Here is a 20,312-nt window from a genome sequence, read left to right as displayed (position 1 = left end):
TTAGAAGGCGTAATATATCTCTGTTATCTGTAATCCTATTGGAGACGCAACATTTTAGTTAAAAATACGGAAGTACGTATTTATCAGCGTGTAAAGGTCCATGTGGATGAGGTGAGTGTGCGTCACAATAAATATTTCATAAACGTTACAGAACTGCACGGTCGATTATGTATCAAGCCAGCTAGCTACGTTGTTTTCAATCTATTTAACATTCAAGGAAGTCGGGTGGTTTTATATCGCCTGAGATATAAAAACTAACGTTAACCCATGTTCGACCGACTAGCTAGCACCAAAGGACTCGGTGATGATCATGCTAGCTTATGTGACAGCATGAGTTTAATGTAACCTTTACTGACTTTGTCATTTATATTCGCCATGTTGTATGTTTATGTTGTGTTCTCTAGGTACATTGGGCTCATTTCCCTCTGTCTTTGTAGCTTGCTTTCTTTACACTTGTGGAATTGTAACCCTGTATCTTGTGACTGTCCATTTTTGGATTAGTGAATATTTGGATTGATCATCACCCATTGCCTGTCCACCATCATGCTGAGTGACGTGGAGGCCAAAGAGCTGCTGTCCTTCCTCACCCTGAACACCAGGCCGGATGTCAAGGGCCAGGCCACAGAGTACATCCTGGGCCTATCTGGCAACCGGGACGGCTGTCGCTACCTACAGTCAAAACCGGACTTCCTTAAAGCCCTGGTGACCCTCACCACCGACCCCTCTATTGCTATCGTCAAAGACTGTTACCACTCTCTCATCAACCTCTCGGCTGACGAGACCATGCACCAACCGCTGGTGAAAGACGTTGACTTCCTCCCTACGTTGTTTAAAAACCTCCTGGACCCAGAGTTTATGTTTGCAGACCGTATCTGTACGATCCTTACTAACCTGTCGCGGCACGTGAAGACATGTAAAGAGGTGTTTAAGGTTATGCAGGAGCAGGAGATAGGTCTGACGCAGATAGTGGAAATATTCTGCACTGAGGGCTACAACAAGCAGGCATCGCTCCATTACCTGGGCCCCCTCCTCTCCAACCTGACTCAGCTGCCCGAGACCAGACACTTTATCCTGGATAGGGAGAGGTCAGTGGCTGGGTGCTTAGCTCATGAGATCCAGGTTTAGGCTAGGTTATGTCTTTTGACTTTTCTCATCATCCGGTAACGCATGCTATACAGGCCTAAAGAGATGTAAAATATCATTTTCCTGCCCCATAAGTGTTTCCTATCTGTTCCCTGTCCAATGATGATGACCGTTCTTTGTGTGTATGTTTGATGGTCCACAGGTGTGTAGTGCAGAGACTCCTTCCCTACATGCAATACGAGGCCTCAACAATCAGACGAGGGGGAGTCATTGGCACTCTGAGAAATTGTTGCTTTGACCATGGTAAGGGACGAAAAGAGACATGCATGTTAATGGCTGTAGGACAGTCATTTCTAACCTTCCTAGGTAATATAATAATAATATGCCATTTAGCAGACGCTTTTATCCAAAGCGACGTACAGTCATGCGTGCATACATTTTTGTGTATGGGTGGTCCCGGGGATCGAACACACTACCTTGGCGTTACAAGCGCCGTGCTCTACCAGCTGAGCTACAGAGGACCATCCTTACATTTACAGAGTTCATGCCCGTTTTGTGTTGAATTGAGTATAATTAATTTTCAGTAAACGTTCTAGTTATGTTGACCTTTGACCTTGTAGCATATGTTTCCAAGAATGTGTAATAGAAAAAATGTTCCTGATTTGGATATCTCTTCCGATTTCCCCCAGCTCATCATGAGTGGTTGCTGAGTGATCCGGTGGACATTCTGCCTTTCCTGTTGCTGCCTCTCGCTGGGCCCGAGGAACTGTCTGACGAGGAGAATGAAGGTAAGGATGACATCACACAACACCATGGCAACAAGTTTCTCATCTCCCTGTAGAACATACAGCATGTCATATACTGTACCAGGCACTGTGATTTCAGATGTTCCAACAGTCCTTAAATACATCCTCGGGCCCTAAGGAGTAGGGTGAAGTTGCCCCTAGACCAGTGGTATTCAACCTTTTTTTTCTAGTTAGTAGACACTGATATAACAGGTTAGTTAGTAGACACTGATATAACAGGTTAGTTAGTAGACACTGATATAACAGGTTAGTTAGTAGACACTGATATAACAGGTTAGTTAGTAGACACTGATATAACAGGTTAGTTAGTAGACACTGATATAACAGGTTAGTTAGTAGACACTGACATAACAGGTTAGTTAGTAGACACTGATATAACAGGTTAGTTAGTAGACACTGATATAACAGGTTAGTTAGTAGACACTGATATAACAGGTTAGTTAGTAGACACTGATATAACAGGTTAGTTAGTAGACACTGATATAACAGGTTAGTTAGTAGACACTGATATAACAGGTTAGTTAGTAGACACTGATATAACAGGTTAGTTAGTAGACACTGATATAACAGGTTAGTTAGTAGACACTGATATAACAGGTTAGTTAGTAGACACTGACATAACAGGTTAGTTAGTAGACACTGATATAACAGGTTAGTTAGTAGACACTGATATAACAGGTTAGTTAGTAGACACTGATATAACAGGTTAGTTAGTAGACACTGATATAACAGGTTAGTTAGTAGACACTGATATAACAGGTTAGTTAGTAGACACTGATATAACAGGTTAGTTAGTAGACACTGATATAACAGGTTAGTTAGTAGACACTGATATAACAGGTTAGTTAGTAGACACTGATATAACAGGTTAGTTAGTAGACACTTACATAACCGGTTAGTTAGTAGACACTGATATAACAGGTTAGTTAGTAGACACTGATATAACAGGTTAGTTAGTAGACACTGATATAACAGGTTAGTTAGTAGACACTGATATAACAGGTTAGTTAGTAGACACTGATATAACAGGTTAGTTAGTAGACACTGATATAACAGGTTAGTTAGTAGACAGGTTAGAGCAGTGATACTCAAACTTTTTCAGCGGGAACCCCAATTTTGGGGGGGCCTGAATTTCTGGGGACCCCATTTTTTCCCCAAGAATTTATTGCGATCCCACCAAATCTAATGACAACCTTAAAATCATATAATTTTTACATCAACAAATAACCTTCAATTTATTTAATTTTTATCTCTTATCAAAATGAAAAGAAACCAATAAATAAATGTACTCAATACAATTTTATTTCAAATTGTCTTTCTCAAAAACGTTTGTACATTTTCTGTCCTTGAGCTGTTCTTGTCTATTAATGTTCTGTATTATGTCATGTTTTGTGTGGACCCCAGGAAGAGTAGCTGCTGCTTTCGCAACAGCTAATGGGGATCCTAACTACCAAAATAAGTATATTGTCCCATACAATAATCTGTACTCTTAATTTATTGTCCCCCCTCCTCCCCCAAAACATTTTGGCGACCCCACTGCAGTTCCCCCGACTTTGAGTCAGTTGGACATTTTACCCACTAATGATTAGGATTCAGAGCTCATTCCTATTCCCAGCCACAACAGGAAATCATTGTACTTGTGGCATGAGCATGTCTGCTGCAGTTGCCCGCTCCTCCATAGGGCGCAATGTGTTTGTTCTGTGCAGGTGGAATTTCAAGGCACTGTGTATTGATTAAAACACTTTAACTCATTGATATAGCCTACTGCTAAGTAATACAGTAAGATATCTGCATTAGAAATGTAGCCTAATACTGATGGTACATTTATTCCTATTCAATGAAGGGTTACCTGTCGATCTCCAGTACTTACCAGAGGACAAGAAAAGAGAGGAGGATCCCGACATTCGCAAGATGCTCATTGAGACCCTGATACTGGTTGGTGTCACCTGGAGTCAATACCATGCCATGCTTCCAACAACACTTCAAATCAAAGCTTATTGGTCACGTTCACAGATTTGCAGATGTTATCGCAGGTGCAGCGAAATGCTTTGTTTCTAGCTCCAACACTTAACCATCTTTGTCACTAAACCAGAAAAGCTCAGTTTCTGTACAATCCAATCTGTTTTTAACAGCTGGAAATACTCCTAACTTGACGTTTTCTCTTGATGCACCCAGCTGACGGCTACCAAAGTGGGCCGGCAGATTCTGAAGGCCAAGAACACCTACGCCATCATGAGGGAGTTCCACAACTGGGAAAAGGAACCTCACGTGGCCGCTGCTTGCGAGAAGCTTATACAGGTAAACTACAAATATACACTGAGTATACCAAACATTAGGAACACCTTCCTAATATTGAATTGCACCCCCCTTGCCCTAAGAATAGCCTCAATTCGTCTGAGCATGGACTCTACAAGGTGTCAAGCAGGGATGCTGGCCAATGTTGATTCCAATGCTTCTCACAGTTGTGTCAAGTTGGCTGGATGTCCTTTGGTTGGTGGACCATTCTTGATACACACGGGAAACTGTTGAGCGTGAAAAACCCAGCAGCATTGCAGTTCTTGACACAAACCGGTGTGCCTGGCACCTACTACCATACCCCGTTCAAAGGCACTTAAATATTTTGTCTTGCCCATTCACCCTCTGAATAGCACACATACACAATCCATGTCTCAGTTGTCTCAAGGCTTAAACATCCTTACATTTACATCATTTAGCAGACACTCTTATCCAGAGCGACTTACAAATTGGTGCATTCACCTTATGATAGCCAGTGGGACAACCAATCTTATTTTTTAGAGTATATTTATAAATGTTTCCTAATAAAAAAATTTTTTTGGGGGGGTAGAGGTAGAATGATTAGTTTTATACTATCCCAGGTATTCCTTAGAGGTAGGGTTTCCATCCTGCTTTAACCTGTCTCCTCCCCTTCATCTACACTGATTGAAGTGGATTTAACAAAGGAGCTACAGTGTAGCTCAGTTGGTAGAGCATGGCGTTTGCAACGCCAGGGTTGTGGGTTTGTTTCCCACGGGGGACCAGTATGAAAAAAATAAAATAAAATGATGCACTCACTAACTGTAAGTCGCTCTGGATAAGAGCGTCTGCTAAATGACTAAAAAAAAATAACAAAGGACATCCAATAAGGGATCATAGCTTTCACCTGGTCAGTCTGTCATGGAAAGAGCAGGTGTCCTTAATGTTTTGTATACTCAGTGTATAATTTATAGTAATTTTAATGTGTGTTAGGTTTGTACTAAGATCAACAAACGGTTTCCGTAATTCTGAGGTCTGCAGTCAGGGTTTAGGTTTACCCTAGTAAATCAACCCAGAGCAACCTCATGGTGAGCAGCTGCTGTGGTATTCACAAGCAAGTCCAGATTTTCCAGCTGTCGTCATGGCACCTTGGTAACCAGTACATTCAGGAATTGCATGGCTTCTTGTTGTGCTTGGTAAGACACCCCAGTCTACAACGCCAATCAATCTCATGACATCTCAATACTCTCGAGTGCTGAAATTTGCAGCAGCGACTGACTGAGAAAATTGAGTTGCATCCCAAATGGCACCCTAGTCCCTACATAGTGCACTACTTTTAACCAGTGCCCTATGGGCCTTGGTCAAAAGTAGTGCATTATAGGCGTCCATTTAGGACACAGACAGGATGTTCTGATTGGCTGGAAAAAGCTTCCACTGTTCCTTCCCTGCATAGTGCCTGCTCTGCGGTGGCAGTCTGGTAGTGGGGAACGACTGAGTGGAAAAGGTGGCAGTCTGGTAGTGGGGAACGACTGAGTGGAAAAGATGTTACTCAGTCTCGGATGAAACCCCCTGATACACTCCATAACAGCTAGGAGATCCCTTTTGAGTTCTGGTCCAGAAGCACGAGTTCAGTCTTTTAGCTACCCAGACAGTTTAATCACAGTCATAAAGCATATAAATCTAGCGAGTTGAAATCCGAGCATTATATTTATCTAAGACTAATGGTATTTTTATGCTGAATCTTGCGGATAACAAGGCTGTAACATTTTATCATATTACTTAAAAAGCCCTCTTTTTCCACTTTTTCGTACATTTTCTGGAGTAAGTCCTGATGCCGTTTTGACGTTTCTTGAGCTAATTCGTTGTCAATTCCAGTCTGCAGTAATGTTGAGGATGTCATTGGAATATTTTGTCTCTACTGTTTTTCACTTAAAGTAGCCAAAATGCTGGATCGCAAGTTCTTAATTCCAGGGAATACCAGACAGCTTTCGACTGAGAATAAGGGTCAAGCTGTTGTTAATATGTTTGCCACCAGCATTGATGTATCCTTTTTTTTGTGTGTGTGTGTCTCTCTCTCTCTCTGCCAGGTGCTGATCGGGGACGAGCCGGAGCCAGGCATGGAGAACCTGTTGGAGGTGGAGATTCCTGAGGACGTGGAGGTGAAGCTCAAAGACATGGATGCCCAGGAGCAGGAGCAGTTGGAGAAGGACCAGGAAGATCTGTTGAATCCAGACAAGCCCCAGCAGTGTGCTGGCATAGTGAGGATGATGTAGCAAGGAGGTATTTTCTACATTTCATCTGAGCCACCATTTTGATGAACAATGGAACCAAACCAACTGCTGACTGGAATGAACAGAAGATTATTCTCACCATCACAACAACAAACTGCATGCAAACAGGAGTCGGGAAGGACTGTGTTGTATTTTCACGTCATGTAAATTCAGACGACAAAAGTCAAGGATCCATTAAAATCATCTCATTTTATTTTTAAAGAAAAGAGTCTGTGCTTGATTTTTTTTTGCTTCTGTAGAATCACATTTGAGCCCATAGTTGTCCATGGTAACATAATCCATGGTTAGCAGCCCCCTAGGTTAGTACCCAGGAGTAGGAACCCTCAGGCTGCTTGAGGCAGCTGCTCCTGTCAGCCAGTTTACCTGAGAGGCTGTGCAGCGGCCCGTTGGGCCTCTGGTCCTTATGGGCCGAGCCGGGCTTCCTGAAGTTAGGTAGGTTGTGGAAGGGCTTGGGGGTGAAGGGCGGGCGGGGCCGGGTCACAAAGAGGCGGTTGGAGTTGGTGCTCTGGATCTGAGTGGGTCGCAAAAGGAGCCGACAGGGGGAGACCGAGGGGGGCTTGGGGCAGGGCGGCTCCTCTCTCTTCTCCTGTGGAGGTTCACGGCGATGGCAGCCTGCGCTGCTGGCCCCGGGGCGATAGTGGTGGTGGGGGACCACTACAGTCCGGTGGGGCCTCTCAGGCAGACTTGTGTGGCTGTGTCTGAAGGATGGATGGGTGGGGGTGCCAGGGCCCAAGTGCCAGGAGCGGCTTGTTACACATCCAGTGGGCTCTGTATTTCAACATGCCAGGTAGACTGAGGTTATAACAGTTTATAAGCTGGTTTAAATAGACTATGTACAATAGGCTACATACTGCTAGATATCCACGTTACAGGATGTATAACAGTTCTTTACAGAAATGTCATGCCATCTAAATAATAATACGTTAACATGCTTGAAGTAATGAACCAAACTAAGACCATGTGCCCGTTCCAAATGGGACCCTATTCCCTATATAGTGCACTACTTTTGACCAGAGCCCATAGGAAAGTAGTGCACTGTATAGGAAATAGGGTGCCATTTATGGAGGGACATGTCACCATCTTTAAGCTTCTTGTCCAGGGCTTTATTCTTGTTGGGGATGTCACTCTTGGTGGCACGGAGCTTGTTGAGCAGGCCGGTCATGGAGGGCATCATCCACTGGTGTGTGTTGACCTGGGCCAGGGGCAGGCGGGCTGGGGGCTGCCATTGTAACAGCTTCTTAATCAGGTCCTGGCAGCCTGGAGGAGCACAGACAGCCAGGGGACAGTAGGACTACAGCCAGGGGACAGTAGGAGGACATTAGGACTACAGCCAGGGGACATTAGGACTACAGCCAGGGGACATTAGGACTACAGCCAGGGGACATTAGGACTACAGCCAGGGGACATTAGGACTACAGCCTGGGGACATTAGGACTACAGCCTGGGGACATTAGGACTACAACCAGGGGACATTAGGACTAGAGCCAGGGGACATTAGGACTACAACCAGGGGACATTAGGACTAGAGCCTGGGGACATTAGGACTAGAGCCTGGGGACATTAGGACTACAGCCTGGGGACATTAGGACTACAGCCAGGGGACATTAGGACTACAGCCAGGGGACATTAGGACTACAGCCTGGGGACATTAGGACTAGAGCCTGGGGACATTAGGACTACAGCCTGGGGACATTAGGACTAGAGCCAGGGGACATTAGGACTACAGCCAGGGGACATTAGGACTAGAGCCTGGGGACATTAGGACTACAGCCTGGGGACATTAGGACTATAGCCTGGGGACATTAGGACTATAGCCAGGGGACATTAGGACTACAGCCAGGGGACATTAGGACTACAGCCTGGGGACATTAGGACTATAGCCAGGGGACATTAGGACTACAGCCAGGAGACATTAGGACTACAGCTTTTTATGGCAAAGTAGTTTTATTGACTTTAAATTAACGTCAACAAGTAAAGACAGGCTCACGTCCAACAAAAATAATCGCTTTTCTTTTCACTTTACATCACCACCGTTCTATAATAATTATACAAATGTATAATTTCAGTAATTGATGACGGCATTCATATTTTAATTTTTTTTCAAGCTGGGCTGAAGCTAATTTGGGTGCGCTTTCTTTCCAAGGCATTCGTAGTGGTGGAATGGAGAAGTGGGCTTCAGGACCAGATAAGTGTTTTAAAAAAATTCGAATAAACATTTTACAGACCAGGGCCCGTGTCCAAAAAGCATCTCAAAGTAAAAGTGCTGTTCTAGGATCAGGTTGGCTTTCTAAATCTTTAAGGACTAAGATTACTTAGACAGGGCGGACCTGATCGCAGAGCAGCACTCCTACACCGGGATGCTTTATGGATATGGCCCTTGTTGATTACTGGCAGAATACCTAGGGAAACTGGCTGGTGGAACGGCAGCTCTTTCCTGATGAGTTGGACCAGTTTGCGGGGGTGCTTCTCATGGTAGGGCAGCTTCCCTGTGACCATGGCATATAGAATCACCCCTCTGGACACGGAGAGAAGACACATGAGGCCAACTAACTTCCAGTAACCAGACAAGAGAACACAGTTGTGTTCAAAACTATGACAGTGATATGTGATGCCCCCTTACAAGCCCTTAACCAACAATGCATTTATTATTATTATTATTATTATTATTATTAATAATAATTTTTAATAATAAAAGCAAATAACTAAAGAACAGCAGTAAAATAACAGTAGACATCATTGGAGGATACTAATTTAGCTATTTAATGAAGTGTGACACTTGTCGAGGCTGAGTCCCAAATGGTCCCCTATTCCTTATATAGTGCACTACTTTTGACAAGAGCCCTATAGGCCCTGGATAAAAGTAGTGTTCTATATAGGGAATAGGGGACCATTTGAGAAGCAATCTCTGATGACTCACAGGCTCCACAGGTCAGCTTGTTCTCCGTTGTACTTGCGAGACAGCAGGATCTCTGGGGCAGTGTAGGCCACCGAGCCACAGAACGTGTTCATCAAAGCACTCCTGTCTGTGTAGTGGTTGGCAAAGCCAAAGTCTGCCAGGCACAGCACAAATAGCACACACACACACACACACACACACACACACACACACACACACAGAGTCAGTGATACACATGGTTTACTATACAATTGATTAAAAAACACTGTCTGGTGAGATGGGTAGGGGAGTTCATGGTTATTTTACCAGTCAATTTCACAAATCCTTGCTCATCCAAAAGTATGTTTTCACATTTCAGGTCTCTGGAAAGGAATAGAAAATACATTAAAAAGACAGGTGTTGCAAGTCATGTGACTGCAAGAAATATTGACATTACCTCTGAGTAATCTGGGTGTGGCAGGCAGCAACAGTGCTTGATTACCTGCGTTTGGTTGCTGTGGTATTACCTGTGTTTGGTTGCTATGGTATTACCTGTGTTTGGTTGCTGTGCTGTGGTATTACCCGTGTTTGGTTGCTGTGGTATTACTTGTGTTTTTTTGCTATGGTATTACCCAGAGGTGTGGACTCGAGTCATGTGACTTGGACTCGAGTCAGACTCGAGTCATGAATTTGATGACTTCAGACTCGACTCGACAAAATGTACAAAGACTTGCAACTCGACTTGGACTTTAACATCAATGACTCGTGACTTGACTTGGACTTGCGCCTTATGACTCGAGAAGACTTGCTACGAGGACTTGTAATGACTTGCAAAGGCTTGCTAAGAGGACTTGAAATGACTCGAAACTAAAATGTAGGACTTTGGACTCGACTTGAGACTTGATGGCTTTGACTTTTGACTCGACTTGGGACTTGCCTCATCTTTGACTCGAATTGACTCGGGACTCGAGGGCAAAGACTTGAGACTTACTTGTGACTTGCATAACAATGACTTTGTCCCACCTCTGGTATTACCTGTGTTTGGTTGCTATGGTATTACCTGTGTTTGGTTGCTATGGTATTACCTGTGTTTGGTTGCTATGGTATTACCTGTGTTTGGTTGCTGTGGTATTACCTGTGTTTGGTTGCTGTGGTATTACCCGTGTTTGGTTGCTGTGGTATTACCCGTGTTTGGTTGCTGTGGTATTACCCGTATTTGGTTGCTATTGTATTACCTGTGTTTTGTTGCTATGGTTTTACCTGTGTTTGGTTGCTGTGGTATTACCTGTGTTTGGTTGCTGTGGTATTACCCGTGTTTGGTTGCTGTGGTATTACCCGTGTTTGGTTGCTGTGGTATTACCCGTATTTGGTTGCTATTGTATTACCTGTGTTTTGTTGCTATGGTTTTACCTGTGTTTTGTTGCTATGGTATTACCTGTGTTTGGTTGCTGTGGTATTACCTGTGTTTGGTTGCAGTTGTGTTACCTACAGTTGAAGTCGGAAGTTTACATACACCTTAGCTCAATTAGTATTTGGTAGCATTGCCTTTAAATTAATTAACTTGGGTCAAACATTTCGGGTAGCTGTCCACCAGCTTCCCACAATAAGTTGGGTGAATTTTGGCCCATTCCTCCTGACAGAGCTGGTGTAACTGAGTCTGGTTTGTAGGCCTCCTTGCTCGCACACACTTTTTTTTCAGTTCTGCCCACAAATGTTCTATAGGATTGAGGTCAGGGCTCTGTGATGGCCACTCCAATACCTTGACTTTGTTGTCCTTAAGCCATTTTGCCACAACTTTGGAAGTATGCTTGGGGTCATTGTCCATTTGGAAGACCCATTTGCGACCAAGCTTTAACTTCCTGACTGATGTCTTGAGATGTTGCTTCAATATATCCTCATAATTTTCCTTCCTCATGATGCCATCTATTTTGTGAAGTGCACCAGTCCCTCCTGCAGCAAAGCACCCCCACAGCATGATGCTGCCACCCCTGTGCTTCACGGTTGGGATGGTGTTCTTCGGCTTGCAAGCGACCCCCTTTTTCCTCCAAACATAACGATGGTCATTATGGCCAAACAGTTCTATTTTTGTTTCGTCAGACCAGAGGACATTTCTCCAAAAAGTATGATCTTTGTCCCCATGTGCAGTTGCAAACCGTAGTCTGGCTTTTTATGGCGGTTTTGGAGCAGTGGCTTCTTCCTTGCTGAGCAGCCTTTCAGGTTGTCGATATAGGACTCGTTTTACTGTGGATATATATACTTTTGTACCTGTTTCCTCCAGCATCTTCACAAGGTCCTTTGCTGTTGTTCTGGGATTGATTTGCACTTTTCGCACCAAAGTACGTTCATCTCTAGGAGACAGAACCCGTCTCCTTCCTGAGCGGTATGACGGCTGCATGCTCCCATGGTGTTTAAACTTGCGTACTATTGTTTGTACAGATGAACGTGGTACCTTTAGGTGTTTGGAAATTGCTCCCAAGGATGAACCAGACTTGTGGAGGTCTACAAATTTTTTTCTGAGGTCTTGGCTGATTTCTTTTGATTTTCCCATGATGTCAAGCAAAGAGGCACCTAGTTTGAAGGTAGGCCTTGAAATGGCCAACTGGAATTGTGATACAGTGAGTTATAAGGAAATAATCTGTCTGTAAACAATTGTTGGAAAAATTACTTGTGTCATGCACAAAGTAGATGTCCTAACCGACTTGCCAAAACTATAGTTTGTTAACAAGAAATTTGTGGAGTGGTTGAAAAACAAGTTTTAATGACTCCAACCTAAGTGTATGTAAACTTCCAACTTCAACTGTATGTATGATTGCTGTGGTATTTCCTGTGTTTGGTTGCTGTGGTATTTCCTGTGTTTGGTTGCTGTAGTAATACCTGTAAACTACAATATGTGATTGTTGTGGTTTTACTCGACAACATATGATGCTGTTGGCATTACCTGTGATTTTGCAGATATGGAATCAGATTGTTGCAGCAACAGCAGTGAGGTGTTACCTGTGTACTATGTGGTTGTTATGGCAGACAGTGAGGTGTTACCTGTGTACTATGTGGTTGTTATGGCAGTGAGGTGTTACCTGTGTACTATGTGGTTGTTATGACAGTGAGGTGTTACCTGTGTACTATGTGGTTGTTATGACAGTGAGGTGTTACCTGTGTACTATGTGGTTGTTATGGCAGACAGTGAGGTGTTACCTGTGTACTATGTGATTGTTATGGCAGTGAGGTGTTACCTGTGTACTATGTGGTTGTTATGGCAGACAGTGAGGTGTTACCTGTTTACTATGTGGTTGTTATGACAGTGAGGTGTTACCTGTGTACTATGTGGTTGTTATGGCAGACAGTGAGGTGTTACCTGTGTACTATGTGGTTGTTATGGCAGACAGTGAGGTGTTACCTGTGTACTATGTGGTTGTTATGGCAACAGTGAGGTGTTACCTGTGTACTATGTGGTTGTTATGGCAGTGAGGTGTTACCTGTGTACTATGTGGTTGTTATGACAGTGAGGTGTTACCTGTGTACTATGTGATTGTTATGGCAGTGAGGTGTTACCTGTGTACTATGTGGTTGTTATGGCAGTGAGGTGTTACCTGTGTACTATGTGGTTGTTATGACAGACAGTGAGGTGTTACCTGTGTACTATGTGGTTGTTATGGCAGCTTTATCAGTGAGGTGTTACCTGTGTACTATGTGGTTGTTATGGCAGACAGTGAGGTGTTACCTGTGTACTATGTGGTTGTTATGGCAACAGTGAAGTGTTACCTGTGTACTATGTGGTTGTTATGGCAGACAGTGAGGTGTTACCTGTGTACTATGTGGTTGTTATGACAGACAGTGAGGTGTTACCTGTGTACTATGTGGTTGTTATGGCAGACAGTGAGGTGTTACCTGTGTACTATGTGGTTGTTATGACAGACAGTGAGGTGTTACCTGTGTACTATGTGGTTGTTATGGCAGTGAGGTGTTACCTGTGTACTATGTGGTTGTTATGGCAGTGAGGTGTTACCTGTGTACTACGTGGTTGTTATGGCAGTGAGGTGTTACCTGTGTACTATGTGGTTGTTATGGCAGTGAGGTGTTACCTGTGTACTATGTGGTTGTTATGGCAGTGAGGTGTTACCTGTGTACTATGTGGTTGTTATGACAGACAGTGAGGTGTTACCTGTGTACTATGTGGTTGTTATGGCAGACAGTGAGGTGTTACCTGTGTACTACGTGGTTGTTATGGCAGTGAGGTGTTACCTGTGTACTATGTGGTTGTTATGGCAGACAGTGAGGTGTTACCTGTGTACTATGTGGTTGTTATGGCAGACAGTGAGGTGTTACCTGTGTACTATGTGGTTGTTATGGCAGTGAGGTGTTACCTGTGTACTATGTGGTTGTTATGGCAGTGAGGTGTTACCTGTGTACTACGTGGTTGTTATGGCAGACAGTGAGGTGTTACCTGTGTACTCTGTGGTTGTTATGGCAGACAGTGAGGTGTTACCTGTGTACTATGTGGTTGTTATGGCAGACAGTGAGGTGTTACCTGTGTACTATGTGGTTGTTATGGCAGACAGTGAGGTGTTACCTGTGTACTATGTGGTTGTTATGGCAGTGAGGTGTTACCTGTGTACTACGTGGTTGTTATGGCAGACAGTGAGGTGTTACCTGTGTACTATGTGGTTGTTATGGCAGACAGTGAGGTGTTACCTGTGTACTATGTGGTTGTTATGACAGACAGTGAGGTGTTACCTGTGTACTATGTGGTTGTTATGACAGACAGTGAGGTGTTACCTGTGTACTATGTGGTTGTTATGGCAGACAGTGAGGTGTTACCTGTGTACTATGTGGTTGTTATGGCAGTGAGGTGTTACCTGTGTACTATGTGGTTGTTATGGCAGACAGTGAGGTGTTACCTGTGTACTATGTGGTTGTTATGGCAGTGAGGTGTTACCTGTGTACTATGTGGTTGTTATGGCAGTGAGGTGTTACCTGTGTACTATGTGGTTGTTATGGCAGACAGTGAGGTGTTACCTGTGTACTATGTGGTTGTTATGGCAGACAGTGAGGTGTTACCTGTGTACTATGTGGTTGTTATGGCAGTGAGGTGTTACCTGTGTACTATGTGGTTGTTATGACAGACAGTGAGGTGTTACCTGTGTACTATGTGGTTGTTATGACAGTGAGGTGTTACCTGTGTACTATGTGGTTGTTATGACAGTGAGGTGTTACCTGTGTACTATGTGGTTGTTATGGCAGACAGTGAGGTGTTACCTGTGTACTATGTGGTTGTTATGGCAGACAGTGAGGTGTTACCTGTGTACTACGTGGTTGTTATGGCAGACAGTGAGGTGTTACCTGTGTACTATGTGGTTGTTATGGCAGACAGTGAGGTGTTACCTGTGTACTATGTGGTTGTTATGGCAGTGAGGTGTTACCTGTGTACTATGTGGTTGTTATGACAGACAGTGAGGTGTTACCTGTGTACTATGTGGTTGTTATGGCAGTGAGGTGTTACCTGTGTACTACGTGGTTGTTATGGCAGACAGTGAGGTGTTACCTGTGTACTATGTGGTTGTTATGGCAGACAGTGAGGTGTTACCTGTGTACTATGTGGTTGTTATGGCAGACAGTGAGGTGTTACCTGTGTACTACGTGGTTGTTATGGCAGACAGTGAGGTGTTACCTGTGTACTATGTGGTTGTTATGGCAGTGAGGTGTTACCTGTGTACTATGTGGTTGTTATGACAGTGAGGTGTTACCTGTGTACTATGTGGTTGTTATGACAGTGAGGTGTTACCTGTGTACTATGTGGTTGTTATGGCAGACAGTGAGGTGTTACCTGTGTACTATGTGGTTGTTATGGCAGTGAGGTGTTACCTGTGTACTATGTGGTTGTTATGGCAGACAGTGAGGTGTTACCTGTGTACTATGTGGTTGTTATGGCAGACAGTGAGGTGTTACCTGTGTACTATGTGGTTGTTATGGCAGACAGTGAGGTGTTACCTGTGTACTATGTGGTTGTTATGGCAGACAGTGAGGTGTTACCTGTGTACTATGTGGTTGTTATGGCAGTGAGGTGTTACCTGTGTACTATGTGGTTGTTATGACAGACAGTGAGGTGTTACCTGTGTACTATGTGGTTGTTATGCGACAGTGAGGTGTTACCTGTGTACTACGTGGTTGTTATGGCAGACAGTGAGGTGTTACCTGTGTACTATGTGGTTGTTATGGCAGACAGTGAGGTGTTACCTGTGTACTATGTGGTTGTTATGGCAGGCAGTGAGGTGTTACCTGTGTACTACGTGGTTGTTATGGCAGACAGTGAGGTGTTACCTGTGTACTATGTGGTTGTTATGACAGTGAGGTGTTACCTGTGTACTATGTGGTTGTTATGGCAGACAGTGAGGTGTTACCTGTGTACTATGTGGTTGTTATGGCAGACAGTGAGGTGTTACCTGTGTACTATGTGGTTGTTATGGCAGACAGTGAGGTGTTACCTGTGTACTCGTGGTTGTTATGGCAGACAGTGAGGTGTTACCTGTGTACTATGTGGTTGTTATGACAGACAGTGAGGTGTTACCTGTGTACTACGTGGTTGTTATGGCAGACAGTGAGGTGTTACCTGTGTACTATGTGGTTGTTATGGCAGACAGTGAGGTGTTACCTGTGTACTATGTGGTTGTTATGGCAGACAGTGAGGTGTTACCTGTGTACTATGTGGTTGTTATGGCAGACAGTGAGGTGTTACCTGTGTACTATGTGGTTGTTATGGCAGTGCATGACGGCGTTGACTATCTGTTTGAATAGCCTGCGAGCCTCCTCTTCACTGAGGCCCGGACTGCCCTTGCTATGGGACACGGCGTTGATGTGTTCTAGAAGGTCTCCGCTCAGAGCCAGCTCCAGAATCAGATAGAACCGCTTCAGTGAACGGAACATGTCATACAGCTGGACCTGTTCAAAGTAGAGTACCCACCATATTAATAGAATACAATCAGTAACTCTGGATCCATTTAGGTGTCTAAGCGCCAGTTTCCTGGATCCAGATTTAGCTAAAAACCATGTTCAATGGAGGTGCTTTTTATTCTAGGAATAGTCATAGTCTGGGAAACTAGCTCTATATTTGTTTGCGTATATCAAAGAAGAAATGTGTTTGTACCCTAACACCACTCACCACCCCTGGGTGTCTGTACGTGTTTGGTGTTTGTACCTTAACAACACTCACCACCCCTGGGTGTCTGTACGTGGCGTTCAGAGCATATATCTCTCTGTGCACAAACTTCTTAGAGTATTCTGGGGGAGCCTCGTTGATGGAGATGATTTTGATGGCCACCTGAAAAATGAATGGTTGTAGGGCTGAATGTCCTCATCCACACAGTTCACAAAAACTACAACAATGTTATCAAAGTGTGACTGCAGTGCTAGTCATAGTGAGATACTATTGTTTTGAAATATGTCCAGCAAATATGGACATACGGTCTGGCTAAAAGAAAAAAGAAAAACAAATCAATAAGTGGGTACATGTTATGGTCATTAAATTAAGTTTAGAATGAATTCTTTATGATTTTTACCATGGTAACAAATACATTGCACTACCATGTTGTGGTTCTTGCTCCTCAGGTCATTGGCCAACTTGTAGTTCTTGCTGATCTTATTTGGGGTAGCGTACCCCAGGTAGACCTTGGAGAAAGCACCTGTCCCAATCTTCTTGCCAGAGAGAAGGTAGCCATTCTCTCGACACTCTATGGTCCTCTCATTAAGCGACTTCCCAGAGTCCTTTACTCTCGTGCCAGTTGCACTCATACTAAAATAGATACCTTCAATCCGCTTCCTCTCCTAGTGGCTACATCTCCTTTCCTGTGCATCTCAGATTAAGCTCTCAGTCAAATGATTTGATGCATGACTGAGGTATTTGATATGTATCATTGTAATATTTAGCTGTAAGCATGCCCACACTCAAGGTGTGAACTTGCTGAAATGATGACAATGCATTTGGAACCTTCTCCATGGCAACATGAATGATACAGTACAAACAAATTCTAAAATAGAATTTTGAGGTTGTTCTCTTTGCTTCGACATGAATGGAATGGAACCATTTGCTGATAATCCATTGTTACAGGCTGGAGTGTAATATTTATTAGCTTATCATTATTTGCTCTAACTACAGTATTGTAATTAAGGCTATTACAGTGCATTCAGTGCATTCAAACAACATATTTTCCTTCCACTAATGATTTCATTCTCCTCCCAAAAAATGTTGCTAAATAGAGCGATGATTTAAAATGTGATGAATCAAAATGTCTGGCCAACAGGAGTGAGGGAGGACTCATTAGGAATGCATGACAAGGAAAACATGGGGCCACGTCCCAAATGGCACCCTATTCCCTATATAGGGAATAAGATCCCATTTGGGATGCAGCCTTGGCCCTGGCCCAGGCCCACATTAATATACAGGGCTGAAAACAATTAAGAGTATGAAATTGACTTAGTTATTCCTGCTGGAGAGGCCAATTTGAGGAAGAGACACTTCATAAGTTTAAATTATATATCAATAGCTCATGGTTCACCATCGAGGCCAATTTAGTTTCAGCACTGCATACTTGGGCCAGTTGAAATTAGCCTAGGAGAGATGGCTGTTCTGGCCAATGTGATGCTGCAGCCATAATGCATTAGCCTTTTATTTTGTATAACTGCTTAGATGAATACTGATGTGCATATGGCCTGGCCGATAGAAGAGAAAACTGTCAAGTAAAATGGAAAAGAAAATAAGGTGAGCAAACTACTTTCTCAGACTGTGTTTATTTAACATTCCGATGTCAAGACGCTATGCTATTTACAATTCTATGATATCTACAATGTACAGGTTTTTTTTACTGCTCTTGCTCACAATAACATTCACAGACTTAACAAAAAATGTTTTATTGTCACATACACCACATATGTGTAGTGAAATGTGTTTTTTTACAGGGTCAGCCATAGTAGCACAGTGCCCCTGGAGCAAATTAGGGTTAAGTGCCTTGCTCAAGGGCACATCGACAGATTTGTATACCTTGTCGGCTCACGTATTCGAACCAGCAACTTTTTGGTTATTGGCCCAACGCTCTAACCGCTAGTCTACCTGCCGCCCAAGTATACTGACAAGTATATATACAAGTATACTGACAAGTATATACAGTGGGGAAAAAAAGTATTTAGTCAGCCACCAATTGTGCAAGTTTTCCCATTTAAAAAGATGAGAGAGGTCTGTAATTTTCATCATAGGTACACGTCAACTATGACAGACAAAATGAGAAAAAAAAATACAGAAAATCACATTGTAGGATTTTTAATGAATTTATTTGCAAATTATGGTGGAAAATAAGTATTTGGTCAATAACAAAAGTTTCTCAATACTTTGTTATATACCCTTTGTTGGCAATGACACAGGTCAAACGTTTTCTGTAAGTCTTCACAAGGTTTTCACACACTGTTGCTGATATTTTGGCCCATTTCTCCATGCAGATCTCCTCTAGAGCAGTGATGTTTTGGGGCTGTCGCTGGGCAACACAGACTTTCAACTCCCTCCAAATATTTTATATGGGGTTGAGATCTGGAGACTGGCTAGGCCACTCTAGGACCTTGAAATGCTTCTTACGAAGCCACTCCTTCGTTGCCCGGGCGGTGTGTTTGGGATCATTGTCATGCTGAAAGACCCAGCCACGTTTCATCTTCAATGCCCTTGCTGATGGAAGGAGGTTTTCACTCAAAATCTCACGATACATGGCCCCATTCATTCTTTCCTTTACACGGATCAGTCGTCCTGGTCCCTTTGCAGAAAAACAGCCCCAAAGCATGATGTTTCCACCCCCATGCTTCACAGTAGGTATGGTGTTCTTTGGATGCAACTCAGCATTCTTTGTCCTCCAAACACGACGAGTTGAGTTTTTACCAAAAAAGTTATATTTTGGTTTCATCTGACCATATGACATTCTCCCAATCCTCTTCTGGATCATCCAAATGCACTCTAGCAAACTTCAGACGGGCCTGGACATGTACTGGCTTAAGCAGGGGGACACGTCTGGCACTGCAGGATTTCAGTCCCTGGCGGCGTAGTGTGTTACTGATGGTAGGCTTTGTTACTTTGGTCCCAGCTCTCTGCAGGTCATTCACTAGGTCCCCCCGTGTGGTTCTGGGATTTTTGCTCACCATTCTTGTGATCATTTTGACCCCACGGGGTGAGATCTTGCGTGGAGCCCCAGATCGAGGGAGATTATCAGTGGTCTTGTATGTCTTCCATTTCCTAATAATTGCTCTCACAGTTGATTTCTTCAAACCAAGCTGCTTACCTATTGCAGATTCAGTCTTCCCAGCCTGGTGCAGGTCTACAATTTTGTTTCTGGTGTCCTTTCACAGCTCTTTGGTCTTGGCCATAGTGGAGTTTGGAGTGTGACTGTTTGAGGTTGTGAACAGGTGTCTTTTATACTGATAACAAGTTCAAACAGGTGCCATTAATACAGGTAACGAGTGGAGGACAGAGGAGCCTCTTAAAGAAGAAGTTATAGGTCTGTGAGAGCCAGAATTCTTGCTTGTTTGTAGGTGACCAAATACTTATTTTCCACCATAATTTGCAAATAAATTCATTAAAAATCCTACAATGTGATTTTCTGGATTTTTTTCCTCAATTTGTCTGTCATAGTTGACATGTACCTATGATGAAAATTACAGGCCTCTCTCATCTTTTTAAGTGGGAGAACTTGCACAATTGGTGGCTGACTAAATACATTTTTTCCCCACTGTATACAAGTATACTGACAAGTATATATAGCCATAGCTTGTGGTATATCACCCTCTTGTGGACATCTATGAAGTGATTTTATCTTGCCAGTATGTACAGTGCCTTCAGAAAGTATTCACACCCTTTGACGTTTTACACATTTTGTTGTGTAACAAAGTGGGATTAAAATGGATTTAATTGTCATTTTTTTGTCAACGATCTACACAAACTACTCTGTAATGTCAAAGTGGAAAAAAGAAAAAAAGAAAACA

The 20,312-nt window shown here is 43.3% G+C and overlaps 2 protein-coding genes across 2 annotated transcripts; one reads left to right on the top strand and one right to left on the bottom strand.

Annotated features, from left to right (window-relative positions):
- Positions 1 to 31: 31 nt before the first annotated feature.
- LOC121586770 (protein HGH1 homolog) lies at positions 32 to 6,634 on the top strand. Its single transcript, XM_041903742.2, has 7 exons — positions 32 to 111; positions 502 to 1,085; positions 1,286 to 1,386; positions 1,773 to 1,871; positions 3,733 to 3,824; positions 4,065 to 4,187; positions 6,230 to 6,634. The coding sequence occupies exons 2-7, from the start codon at positions 544 to 546 to the stop codon at positions 6,413 to 6,415; spliced, it is 1,143 nt and encodes a 380-aa protein (XP_041759676.1). The 5' UTR covers positions 32 to 111; positions 502 to 543; the 3' UTR covers positions 6,416 to 6,634.
- Positions 6,628 to 17,235, bottom strand: LOC121586769 (testis-specific serine/threonine-protein kinase 5). Its single transcript, XM_045226425.1, has 8 exons — positions 16,884 to 17,235; positions 16,513 to 16,620; positions 16,039 to 16,241; positions 9,636 to 9,691; positions 9,351 to 9,483; positions 8,833 to 8,948; positions 7,511 to 7,690; positions 6,628 to 7,201 (listed from the first exon to the last, which is right to left on the bottom strand). The coding sequence occupies exons 1-8, from the start codon at positions 17,088 to 17,090 to the stop codon at positions 6,729 to 6,731; spliced, it is 1,476 nt and encodes a 491-aa protein (XP_045082360.1). The 5' UTR covers positions 17,091 to 17,235; the 3' UTR covers positions 6,628 to 6,728.
- Between the last annotated feature and the right edge of the window lie 3,077 nt (positions 17,236 to 20,312).

The sequence above is a fragment of the Coregonus clupeaformis genome, chromosome 17 (assembly GCF_020615455.1).
Source record: "Coregonus clupeaformis isolate EN_2021a chromosome 17, ASM2061545v1, whole genome shotgun sequence".
NCBI classification, from domain to species: domain Eukaryota; kingdom Metazoa; phylum Chordata; class Actinopteri; order Salmoniformes; family Salmonidae; genus Coregonus; species Coregonus clupeaformis.
The sequence above is the reverse complement of the archived record's forward strand: the minus strand, read 5'-3'. Positions and strand labels throughout refer to the sequence as shown.